At 40.7% G+C, this 12914-nt stretch overlaps 1 protein-coding gene across 1 annotated transcript; it reads right to left on the minus strand.

Annotated features, from left to right (window-relative positions):
- Window positions 1-9938: 9938 nt before the first annotated feature.
- Window positions 9939-10822, minus strand: LOC120713205. The gene is made up of 5 exons (XM_039999210.1): window positions 10772-10822; window positions 10577-10688; window positions 10370-10485; window positions 10214-10295; window positions 9939-10125 (listed from the first exon to the last, which is right to left on the minus strand). Exons 2-5 carry the CDS (start codon window positions 10636-10638, stop codon window positions 9939-9941), a joined length of 447 nt encoding a protein of 148 aa, XP_039855144.1. The 5' UTR covers window positions 10639-10688; window positions 10772-10822.
- Window positions 10823-12914: the final 2092 nt, after the last annotated feature.

Genomic DNA, 12914 nt, shown 5'->3' on the forward strand with positions numbered 1-12914 from the left:
TTTTTTAGCCACACAATAATTATAGTAATTATATCTACACAATAATAATAGTAATTGAAGTAAATTAACGAATATGCAACCATTATCAATTATGTGTAGCGTATAGGGTTTATATGTGTATATGTTTCTGTTATTCATAATAAATCGAAAATATTTTATTTTGATCCATGCCAAAATATTCAAAAAACTTTTCAATAGTAGCCTATACAATGATGTAATCAATTCGCATATTACTTGATTATTTGTTTGTAATTTAATGTTTCAATGCTTCTAGAAATGCAAAATTAGTGAATGTAAATAATATTTATACCATGCAAAAATATAATATTATCTGAAGATGATATTATGTCATAATTGGACAAATAGTATCAAGAATTGAGATAAATACGACGCTGTGCGTTACATTACATCACTGATTGAGAGAATTCAATATATAACTTATATAAAACTACTACTTATTATCATTATCTATTGGAACATTGAAAATCTTCCTTTTGACGAAAGTGCATTGAGCATGATCACAGCGTAAGTAAGGTGTGTCCTCTTTGGATAAGAGGATGCTAGGGTCAACGTCAACTGAGAATGCAGGAAGGTAATCAATCTGGTCATAATCTTCCGAATTGTCCGAAATATCCTCAACTCCAATAACTTTTCTTTTTCCTGGAAGAACTATGTGCCGTTTCGGCTCATTTCCAGCCTTGTCTGCTTCAGGCGTCTTATCCGACTTCTTCTTCAGTTTGCTCGACATGTCCTTCACATAGAACACTTGTGTCACATCCTTAGCTAGAACGAATGGTTCATCTTTATATCCAATCATTTTAAAGTCAACTATGGTCATCCCATACCGGTCTTTCGTTACGCCTCCTCCAGCCACTCATTCGCAACGAAATAAAGGGACAACTATGGGTCCATATTCAAGTTCTCATATCTCCTCTATGACACCATAGTAGTTGTTCTTTTCTCCATTACTGTTTACTATACACATACGGACACCACTGTTTTGGTTGGTGCTTTTTATGTCTTGAGCTCTCGTATAAAATGTATACACATTGATTTCGTATCCTTGGTAGTGCTGGATAGTGATTGATGGTCCCCTAGCCAGCCATTGAAGTTCTTGATCAACTGTGTTGTTGCCCAATAATTTTCGTCTGAACCAGCCGTCAAAAGTTTTTATATGTTGGCGTGTAATCCAAGAAAGATTCTTCTGTGAATTTTCAGACTGTATAATATTCATGTGCTCATCAATATATGGAGCCACCTTGGATGAATTCTGAAGAACCGTGAAGTTTGCTTGGCTGAATTCACTACAAGGGATATTCACATTACATTTCTTTCCTAGTGTGTCTTTTCCCTTTATTCGCCCCTCATGATGTGACACGGGGAGCCCAATCGGATTGAGATCAGGAAGATAGTCAACGCAAAACTCAATGACCTCCTCTGTTCCATAGCCCTTAGCAATGCATCCTTCTGGGCGAGAACGTTTACGCACGTACTTCTTCAATACTGCCATGAACCTCTCGAAAGGGAACATATTGTGTAGAAAAACAGGACCCATGATAGTTATTTCTGTCACAATATGAACTAGAAGGTGTGTCATAATATTGAAGAAGAAAGGTGGGAAGACCATCTCGAAGCTGACAAGACATTCAACAATGTCTTTCTGCAGCTTTATTAGATTATTTGGATCAATTGCTTTCCGTGAAATTTCATTCATGAACGCACAAAGCTTTACAACTACCAATCTCACATTTTCCGGTAGAACACCCCTCAGTATAACCGGAAGTAATTGTGTCATCAGAACGTGGCAGTCATGGGACTTCAAGTTTTGGATTTTCTTCTCTTTCACATTTATTATGCCCTGTATATTTGAGGAGTACCCAGACGGGACCTTGATACTGTTCAAGCAATCGAACATACTTTCCTTCTCCTCTTTGCTCAGATTATAGCTGGCAGGTTTTAAATAGTGGTGTCCTTTGTCTCTCTTCTCGGGTTGCAAGCCTTGTCGTCCAGCTAGCATCCACATGTCGCGCTTTACTTCCAATATGTCTTTTGACTTACCATACACTCCCAGAAAGCCTAGTAGGTTGACGCAAAGTTTCTTCGACAGATGCATCACATCAATTGCGTTGCGAACCTGTAAGACTTGCCAATAAGGTAGGTTCCACAATATAGACTTCTTCTTCCACATTGGAACATGTCCCTGGTCATCCTTCGCAACAGGTTGGCTACCGGGACCCTTTCCAAATACTACCTTCACATCCTTGATCATCGAGAACACACGCTTTCCATTATGGAACAGAGGCTTAGGACGAGTTTCGGGCTCTCCTTTGAAATGCTTCCCTTCAGTTCTTAGGGGGTGATCGGTAGGAAGGAATCGGCGATGGCCCATGTATACGCACTTCTTACAGTGTTTCAAATAAATGCTATCGGTTTCATCATAACAGTGGGTGCAGGCCATGTATCCCATGTTCGACTGCCCCGAAAGTTTTGCAAGTGCAGGCCAATCATTGATGCATACAAAAAGCAAAGCTCGGAGGTTGAAAGACTCCTGTTTATACTCATCCCACACATGTACACCTTCTTCTTTCCAGAGCAGTAAGAGATCATCAATCAAGGGTTGCAGGAACACATCAATATCGTTGCCAGGTTCTTTTGGCCCTTCTATAAGCACCGGCATCATGATGAACTTACGCTTCAGGCACAACCAAGGAGGAAGATTGAACATACATAGGGTCACGGGCCATGTACTATGAGCGCTGCCAAACTCACCGTACGGATTCATTCCATCCGCACTTAGAGCAAATCTTATATTCCTTGGGTCGTTGTCAAATTGAGGATACTCTCGGTTAAGGTTTCTCCACTGGGACCCATCTGCTGGGTGTCTGATCATGTGATCCTCCTTACGGTCTTCTTTGTGCCACCGTATCAACTTAGCGTTATCCTTGTTTTTGAAAAAACGCTTCAGACGTGGTATTATAGGGAAGTACCACACCAACTTTGCGGGAACTCTCTTCTTTACCGGCTGCCCATCAACATCACCTGGATCATCTCGCCTGATCTTATACCGCAATGCGCTACAAACAGGACAAGCTTCCAAGTTCTCGTATTCGCCGCGATACAGGATGCAGTCGTTAGGACATGCGTGAATCTTCTGCACGTCCAATCCAAGAGGGAAAACCATCTTTTTAGCTTCATATGTTGTTGACGGCAGTTCATTACCCTCAGAAAGCATGTTCTTTACAATCTTTAATAGCTCACCAAATCTCTTATCGGTGACACCATTAGTTGCCTTCCATTTCAGCATCTCTAGCGTGGTACCCAACTTCTTCTGCTCCGGTTTGCAACTAGGGAACAACGGTCTTTTGTGATCCTCCAACATCTTCTCGAACTTTAATGCCTCCTTCACAGTTTCACTGTCTTTCTGTGCATCAAGCAACGCCTAACCTAGCTCGTCAGGTGGCTCCTCTTGTGCAACATTTACTTCACCCTCATCCATTGGTTCATGTTGAAAGCCACCTGCTTCATGAACCCATGCCCAATCTAGAAGATTGTTATCACCATCGTCATCTTCATCATTATCTTCCATCATAACTCCAACTTCGTCGTGCTTAGTCCAAAGGCTATAGTTACTCATGAAACTATTCAAGGCCAGGTGATTCCATAGAGTATCTCTTTTCCAGAATTTCTTTTTATTTTCGCAAACACTGCATGGACAACACATCAAACCCTTTGGCGACCTATTTGCCATTGCCGCCTTGAGAAAAGAATCTAAACCCTGAATCCACGCCGAGGTGCTCCGGCTTCCGTGCATCCATTGCCGGTCCATCTGTACAAATTAAAAAAAATCATGCTCATTATCCCTAAAAACAGGTTACTATGAAGTAATTCAAAAAAAATATAAATGTGTCATAGGCCACCTATCTAGTAAATTTAAACTAAATAGCAAAATAAATTGGCACAATAACATATACACATGTCACCATGAAATAATTCAAAAAACTCATTCTAAATGTGTGATAGTCAAACTATATAGTAATCATTCTCTAAAAACCAACAAATCAATTCTACCTTACTCAAATTAATGAACAAATTAATAAATCATGCTCATTTTCCCTCATCCTTCAAATCCTTAAAATTTTGCATAATAACATATACACATGTCCCCGTGAAATAATTCAAAACAATTACTCTAAATGTGTCATAGTCAAACTATCTAGAAAACCTTCTCTAAAAAGTAACAAATCGATTCTATTTTGCTCAAATTAATGAACAAATCAGAAAATTATGCTCATTTTTCCTCAACCTTAAAATCACTATTTTCTTTATCTAGAAAGCATGAAACAAAGAATAAACACCGTGAAAGAAGAGTGGAAGAAGCTACTAACCTTTGGTGCACTTGGATGGGTGAAATCCTCACAAATTTGGGGGAAAATGGGCAGCACCTCCCCTCTAACACACCATGAGAGAGAGGAGGAGGTCGGCCAAATGAATTGGTCGGGCTGGGGAAGAAGGAGTGTCTGATATATACGGGCAAGTTAGTGCCGGCTTGTGGTTTTAGCCGGCACTAAGTGTAGACGTTTAGTGCCGGCTAAAGCCACCAGCCGGCACTAACAGACTTCTGACCGTTGTGGGTTAGATGTTGACCGTTGGGGGGATGGCACGTTACTACCGGCTGGGGTTTATAGCCGGCACTAACGTGCCCGCGGGTTACTGTTTAGGCACGTTAGTGCCGACCCCTATTTGACCGGCACTAACGTGCTGGTACCAATGTATATTTCTCCAGTAGTGTTAGGAACCAACTTATGACGTGTGATTGGTGCATCGGATGTGGTCAGGACACGCGTCGTCTCCGGCTAGCTGACCAGGAGGCGTGGTGTCCGGCGGCCGCATGGCTGAGGCACTTGCGTGTCTATTCCGGCCGGCGGTCAGGACACGCGGCGCACGCCTGCGGGGATGCGGCACTCTGGGCGGCGCCCAGGACGTGTGTTACTCGCCCTCAAGCCTCCGCATCCGAACGGAAGCAAGCAGACTGAATGGTCCTCTTTGTATCGCGCGCACCGCAGCTGCGTATCTTGACGGTTGGTGGCGTCTGTGAGGATTGGGCTGGAGATGGAGGCGATGGCAGCGTCGATTTGGCGACGGCTCCGGCAAGTATGGAGGGGTTTGCTAGCGATGAACTAACTGCAATCCAATGGTGTTTTCCTTTCTTTCGCCGAAAAGTTAAAATGACTTCTCAAGTGTGGCCAGGATCTGTGTCCACTTTTGGCCATGATAATCTAGTGGCACGGTTCAATTCAAATTGCCAGAATTTAGAGCATCTTGTTGGTGACACTATGTTTAACTGTGGTTGGCTCAATGGTGCGACTCTAGTTTGCCAAACCTTTTAAGTCCGTGCCACTTTTGCGCCCTTAAAATTTCCCCGTAAAATTCAAATGCAAAGATCAGAAGAGACTGTTTCTACCGCCCCGTATGGACACACTCCAAGAGTCCACGAATCAGGCTTCCTAGAATCCGATGGCTGAGGTACCTACGAAAGTGCAAATCCACCAAAACTCTACGCTCTCTGCCCCCCTCCTGGCCTCCCCTTTTCCGACTCTCCCCCGAGATCCCATCCATGGGGTATCCGCGGCTCGCCTCCGGGTGTGATCCCGTCAGCGTGCGGCGTGCCTATGCGCCTCCCAATCCCCACCTTTTGGCCCAGTCCGGAGGCCCGGCCTCTCCATCTCCCGACCGCACCAGCTGGCACTGAGGCGCAGCAACGACAGCGGCCGGGCGGCGGGCGAACCCTAATGGCGGCCGGCGAGCGACGGCGCGGCACAGTACGGCTCGGCTCGGCTCGGATCGGTGGGCAGCCGGTCTAGTGGGCACCGGGCGGACGGCGAGGTGGAGTCTCGCGGCGAGGGCGCATTGTCCGGTGGCCTGCGTGTGGCGACTGCAGCTCGGCTTGAAGCATTGGACGGACGGACGGAGCGGAGCAGAGCTGCATGCCTGGGCCCACGGAAGTAGTGAGCATTTCTCTGCAGGGAGCGATTTCATTTCTATGCGATCAGAGATTTCAATTCTCTGCATTGCGGCAGTGAGCATTTCTTGAATTTGAGGTACATCTATTATCTTTATGTTCAACAGTTTCAAGTTATGATCTTTTTTGTGATGTTGGTACTGAATTGTCTATTATGAATCCATACTTGAGGCAGCTAAAAAAATTCACTTGTACAAAATTTTTAATAGCCAGCCCCAAAATCCTGGGCCCGCCCCTACTCGCCGGAGGTGGAGAGGAAGCGGCAGGTGCTCGTGTCCCTCGTGGATCGGGAATGCGGCGACAGCGTGTCGGCTCCGGCAACAAAGGGCGACGGTCAGCCCAGGGCTGCGGCATCTTGACAGTCAGCTCCGCTCCCGCATGCATGATTAATGGTTGAGTAGTTTATTTTCTAATTATTTTTACCTTTGGTAATTTGATTCTTCGAAAGCAATAAATTTTATTTTTTATGTACGGAAATTTGGTGACTACCTGGTGTTTGATTGTTTTCTAATGTAGCGTAAATAAATAAGCGGGTTTGACGCAATGTAGGAGGTGCTCACTGCTAGAGCTTTAATTTTTTTTAAGGCACTATCTCTTAGTAAATAGTGTATAAGATCTAATTCTTTTAAGTTGCAATTCCATTTAATAGCATAAAAGATGAGATGACGATAGATATAACTTGAATATTTTTATTACTGTACTGTATCTTGGTAAATAGTGTTGAAGATTGAATAATTTTCATTGTGTTAGGTAATTAACATTGCCAAACACTGATTCTTCAATACTTGTTTCGCCGTCATGCAGTGTTCAAGTTAATTATTTATGATAACTAAAAAAATTACAATTCTGGAAAACTATGAAAAATATATTATAATGGCACTGTAAGAAGGCATACATGATGATGTTTATTACTATATCCTGATATTTTCTATACTACTGTTGTAGTGCTGCTTTTACTCGTAGCTTGCACGGGACACTACTATAGATTCAGCCTTTTGTCCCAGTTCCAAACTGGCTTTTGTCCCGGTTTTGGAACCGGGACAAAAGCTGCCTGACGTTAAAAAAAATTTTGCACACCAAGGGATTTGATTCCAAGACCTTTTGTTTAGCACATGGTTTCCTTGCCAACTCACCTAAGTAGTACACGTGACTCAGTATAGAATAACTTCATTTTGAACTATCACATGGAGGGGCCTTTTGTCCGGGTTGGTAACACCAACCGGGACAAAAGGGTCACCCGACCCTTTTGTCCCGGTTGGTGTTACCACCCGGGATAAAAGGGTTGGGCCTTTTGTCCCGGGTGGAGCCATCAACCGGGACAAAAGGGGGGGCCTTTTGTCCGGGTTGGTGGCTCCATCAGGGACAAAAAGCCCCTGTCCCCCACGTTGGCCCGACTAGCCGTTGGACCCGGGACAAAAGCCACCTTTTGTCCCGGGCCCAAAGGTAACTGGGACAAATGGCCTGGAACAAAGACCTATTCTGTAGTAGTGGGAGTGATTCTTTGATCTTATTCTTCACATCTTCTCTGACTGCTATGTGTGCACACCTACACAACAAAAATAATTAATGTATGGTAGTTAATTGACCATTGTAATAAATGATAAATTATCGTTATTGCATAAATTTTTATATACCTAAGATTTATATCTTGCAGGAATTCTTCTAATTCTTGATGATCTGTAAAGAGTTGGACGATCATCTCCGTTCAGGGGTATGTTGTTGACCTTATTTTTGCTTTCAGAATTCTCCTCTGTTAGAATGAGGTTGATTTGACTAATGCTCTGATCATTTTCCTGTTCTAAACTATTTGATTGCTCTTCTTGCTACATAAGAAAAAAACTTGTTAGTTTAAATATCTATTGAATCAATATAGAAGAAAAATGTGGTTGTTGCAGTACCAGATCATTCGTAATTCCTGTGTCCATCATAGTTATTTCGCCCCTCTTTTTTCTGTAGGAACATTTCTTCAACTTTCTTGTTGGTCTTTTTGTATCACTGTCACTATTGTGTTGAACAATTACATCCAATGGGACAGAATCGAATTCCATGTTATTTTCAGCATTTTTATTTGATGGATCAGATTTCATATCTCTGTTGCTTTCATAAATCTCCTCTGCTGGACTAATTTTGGTACCAATGTCGCTATGATCATTTTCCTGCTCTGAAGTACCTGTTTGTTGTTCTTGCTACATAAGAGAAAAGCTTGTTAGTTCTAATATCAATATAATCAATATAGAATATGAAACCTGTGGTTCTGTAGTACCAGATCAGTCATAGTTTCTGTGTCCATCACAATTATGCTGCCACTCTTTTTTCTGTAGGATTTTTTCTTCAACCTTTTGGTTCGCTTTTTGGAACCTTTGACACCATCCTTTAACACGTTAGATTCGCTTTGTTTGACTGCTACATCATGTTTTTGCCGCTTGATTTTCCTGAGAATAGATTTCCTATTGGTATGGTCGTAGTTGATATCATTGTTGCCATCAACATCTATCTCTTTTGAAACAGGTGAACTTTGCTGTTATTAGATAAATAATTAGGACATAACTCAGGTAGTTAATTAAAAATAAATAACATTTGAAATTCATTTGATACCTGTTTAGTAGAAAGTTCCATGTTGACGGTATTTTTTTCTTCTTTTTCTTTTTCCATGAGCAATTGTTTCTTCTGACCTCTTAAAACTTTTGTTAGCTCTTTTCAGTATCTTAGTCTTTTGGGGTATTTCTGGGACATCACAATTCATTTGTTGGGTATGATTGTAATCAACATGGGCATCTTCTTCCGGTCTTTGTGATATGTCTCTTGATTTGGCATGAGCTCTTTTAACTTTCTTCCAGGAAACTTTACTCCTTTTTTTATTTTGCATTGTTGCTATGCAATCTTCGTCTGAGTCATCAACTACTATCATAGCTCTGTGCCTTCTTTTACTGCTAAGGTTGTCTTCCCTTGATGCTGGAGATTTTTCTCTACATTTGATATCTTTGCCACTATCTTCCAAATCAATTGATTTTGATGTATTTTTGCGAAGTGAAGCTTTCATCTTACATTCGTGTCAAATGATATTGTACATGGTTTGGTAACTTAGCATGAAAGTAGGAGAAAAAAAATATTATTTTCACATTACACAAAATAACTTTACCTCCAGAATGGGATCACTTGTATGCTTCAACTCAAAATTTCCATTTTTGTATTTGCTATGTTTTAATTCTTCTTCATCAAATAAATCTGATATTTTTTATCATGTGTATCTTCGATGTTGTGATCCTGCAAACAAATTTATAGGGATAATTGGTTCTGTACAAAAGAATAAACTAATCGTTGTAATGAAAATAACCTTACATTCTCCGCTTGATGATTTGAATATTGCAACTCTAGCTTCTCATCTGGCTCAAATGTTTTCTTCACCAGATAGTATCCTTTCCCTTCAGTCAAATTTTGCTCCTTTAGCATGAAACGGAAGATAAGTGTTTTCCCACATAGTTGTTGAATAACCTTAGGGATTTCTTCAGATTTCCCATTAAGTGAATCTAGCAGATCTGTGATGGTCATCTTGAGCATTTTTTGTGCTTCATCATCAAATATACTACATGTAGTGGTTGCTGTGTGGTCACTAATTTGGAGTCGAATCCAATACCTGTTACAGCGTGTTTGTAAGCGGAAAAATGTAAATATATAGGCAATTTTTGAAATAATGATAAGATTACCTAGGAGTTGTTGCTTCCGGACATGCATTGCACTTTCTACAATGATACTTGCCATCTACTTTAGTGCACATTTTGTTGCAACCATTGCATGACATGTACCACCAAGAAGAATTTTCTAGTCGTTCAATTGTAGCTTTCGATGTGAACACAAAATCCTAAAATTTTAATATCATGTTAAGGATAAGAAAGGCTTAGTGCTCATTAAAAAATTAAAATCATGAATTTTCAACTAAATAATCAGATATGTGAATAGTGTATTGTACCTGATCTGTTGGGTTGTCGTGTCTCATCTGAGTAATGTCTTGTAAAGTTCTTCTGTTATAAAACATTTGTTCCTGAATGGTACCTTTTGTACTTTTATCTACCTCCATTAATTTTGGTACAGTTTCTTCATATGGAACACTACAGATAAGTGTTATAGGGTACCATTAAAAGTCAGTTCTGAATTTGAACTTTGAATAATGAATAAAGACATGAATGTTTTGCATACCTGTCAATAAGCTTCCAGGTTTCAGGTATATCTAAGTCTATATATAATCTTGTGCCATTTGTTGACTTTAGAGATAGTGTACCTATTTAATTCATAAAAGTATATTAATTTTCATGAATGTAACTATCATTGTGTATATTTAAAATAATAATTTACCTTGCAAACCTTCCACCATTGTTGATGTAACAATCACGACAGTGTGTTTTCCAACAACATCCTCATTCAGAGAATGAGCTAAATGTCCCCATAGAGTTATCCTGACTGTATCATCCCTGAGTCGTGCCATAAAATACTTTAATAGATCAAATGATGGTAATATTATTTCATGGTCCTTATTAATTTGAAGCAAATGCAGAGTCTTACTTTGATATAAGAAGTTCAATCTCTCGAATATCCCTTTTGCGTGGATTGGCAGTATTTTTCATTATGATCCTAGATTCAAGTTTCTTAATCTTTGTGAGTAATCCAATAACATCTGCAAACAGTAAAGAAAAAAAGATTAATATATTAAAAATCTAGAATGTAGATATAATTTTAAGACACTTATCATAGACATACCTGAGCATTGTTTATCTATATTTTTTCGCTCTAGCAGTGTATCTCTAGAAGCAAACTTAAAGTAATATTTTTTTTTAAATTGACTAAATCTGCATCCAATGCCTGAACATTTGTGTTATAGACAAAAACTACTTTAAATAGATTCTTTACTGGATGATATCTGGCATCTTCTTGGACTTTGAAATTGCTAAGTGCATAGATAGAGCCCTCAATGATCTTTGGCTTATAACTGTCAATAAGATTCTTCCAAATAGTAGCACGAATTGTATCACCCTGTAAAAGACAATAAATGCTTTTACAGTGAGTACTTAAACATGTGATAAGATTTATTGCTGAAAAAAATATGTTACAAAGAACAATACATGTTCATCCATAAGAATCATATCTAAGCTCATAAGTTCGTCTGTTGCAAAATTAATTGATTCCCATATTCTTATAACTCTCACTTTAATGTTCCATGACTGCCCAACTGTTGTCAATTGTCTAATTTTTTTGTATGTCATATTGTTAGGACCTGTACGACATGAAGAAGAGGTGGCATGAGGTTGATGGACAAAAGATAGGTTGTAGAAGTAATCAGATTGTTAATACCTCGGTCGCAAGCAACAGGTTGGCAGAGGGAGTATCCGACTCGTCGTGCCCCCCGGCATCGAGGCGCTGCCTCAGCGTGAAGGGATGTTGAAGATGGAGGGAAGCTGTCTCCGGCAGCTGACACACAGAAAATAAGCCCATAGTAATTGTTGTTTGAATCTGCTATTTTGACATCTATTTATTTATAAAGCTGCAATCCTTTTTCTTGTCGGAGTTCTATACATGTTCTTTTGTCATGGTTGTACTCCTTTTCCTTATCACGTTCATACATGTACGTGTAGTTTGCCATCTATTTATTTATATTCCTTATCACGTTCAATACATTGATTGACATGGACTCGTATGATTATTCTAGACCGTTAGATCTTTATAAAATCCAATGGTCCAAATTCTTTTTCTTTTCGAATAAACGTGGGAATTTCTTGACCCTCTCGGCGAACGTGGTGGCTTCTTTTAGCTTCTTCTAACACTCCCTTATTAATATAATAGATAGATTATATAAACTTTTGCAATTATGTTCAACATTTTAATATAATTAATTTAATATTTTATTGAATCGGTTCAATATTTGACAAAATGTTGAAATTATGCAAATGAAATGTTGAAATTGAAAGCATGAAATGTTGAAAAATTAAATTCAAAAATGTTGAACAGCAACTTCTTCTCCGGCAGCGGCGGCGCGGGGCGGGGCGGCGGCGGTCCGCAGCGCAGCAGTGCGGGCGGCGGCGGCGGCGGCCCGCAGCACAGGCAGCGGCGCTGCGCGTAGCGGCGGCGGGCCAGCAGCACGCAGGCACCAGCGCTCGTGTAGGCAGTGACATGCATGCAGCGCAGGGTAGCGGCATGCAAAGCAGCGGCAGGTAGGCAGCGGGCAGCTGCTGGTAGCGGCGTGCAAGCAGGGGCAGGCAACGCGCAGGTAGAACGGGGCAGCGCCGTTACGGCGGCGGGGAGAGGGAAACTTGGGAGAGAGAGGTAGCTAGAGTTTGGAATAAATTAAAGATTGTGATTGTTTGTATGAATTTCAATCAGTGGAAGATGGAGAAGAAAAAAATCTTGTAGAAAATAGATAGGATTGGCGACGAGGAACGATGGCGTTGGCCGCTGAACGCCTATGGCCTGCAGCCTTCCACCACCTGCCTGCCCGTCCAGGGATAAATGTCAGGGCTCTAGTGAACTATTAGTCCACTATATTCCGTCTCCAAGGCAAAATTGCCAAGTTCGTGTGAACGTGCCAAGATATAAGATTCCTTCGAGTCGATCAGTTGCTTCTATAGTTTTTCCCTAGTTTTCAACTAACGATTTGTTAGAAAAAAATGGCAGAAGACAATTTAAGATAATATTTATAATATATTTTTTGATACATTTACTAGTATATATATTTTTGTTATTAATACTCTTAACTTATAGTTCATATTAAGGGCCCCATTTATAATTTCGCCCGGGCCACCAAAATCTCAGGACCGGGCCTCGGCTGTTCCTGATGCTGATCGTTGGCCTGTCTGGCATCACCATCCGTGCGATCCTCGCCTAGCAGAGCGCATATATGAATGCATCA

This window comes from Panicum virgatum, chromosome 6K, assembly GCF_016808335.1.
Source record: "Panicum virgatum strain AP13 chromosome 6K, P.virgatum_v5, whole genome shotgun sequence".
Lineage (NCBI taxonomy): Eukaryota > Viridiplantae > Streptophyta > Magnoliopsida > Poales > Poaceae > Panicum > Panicum virgatum.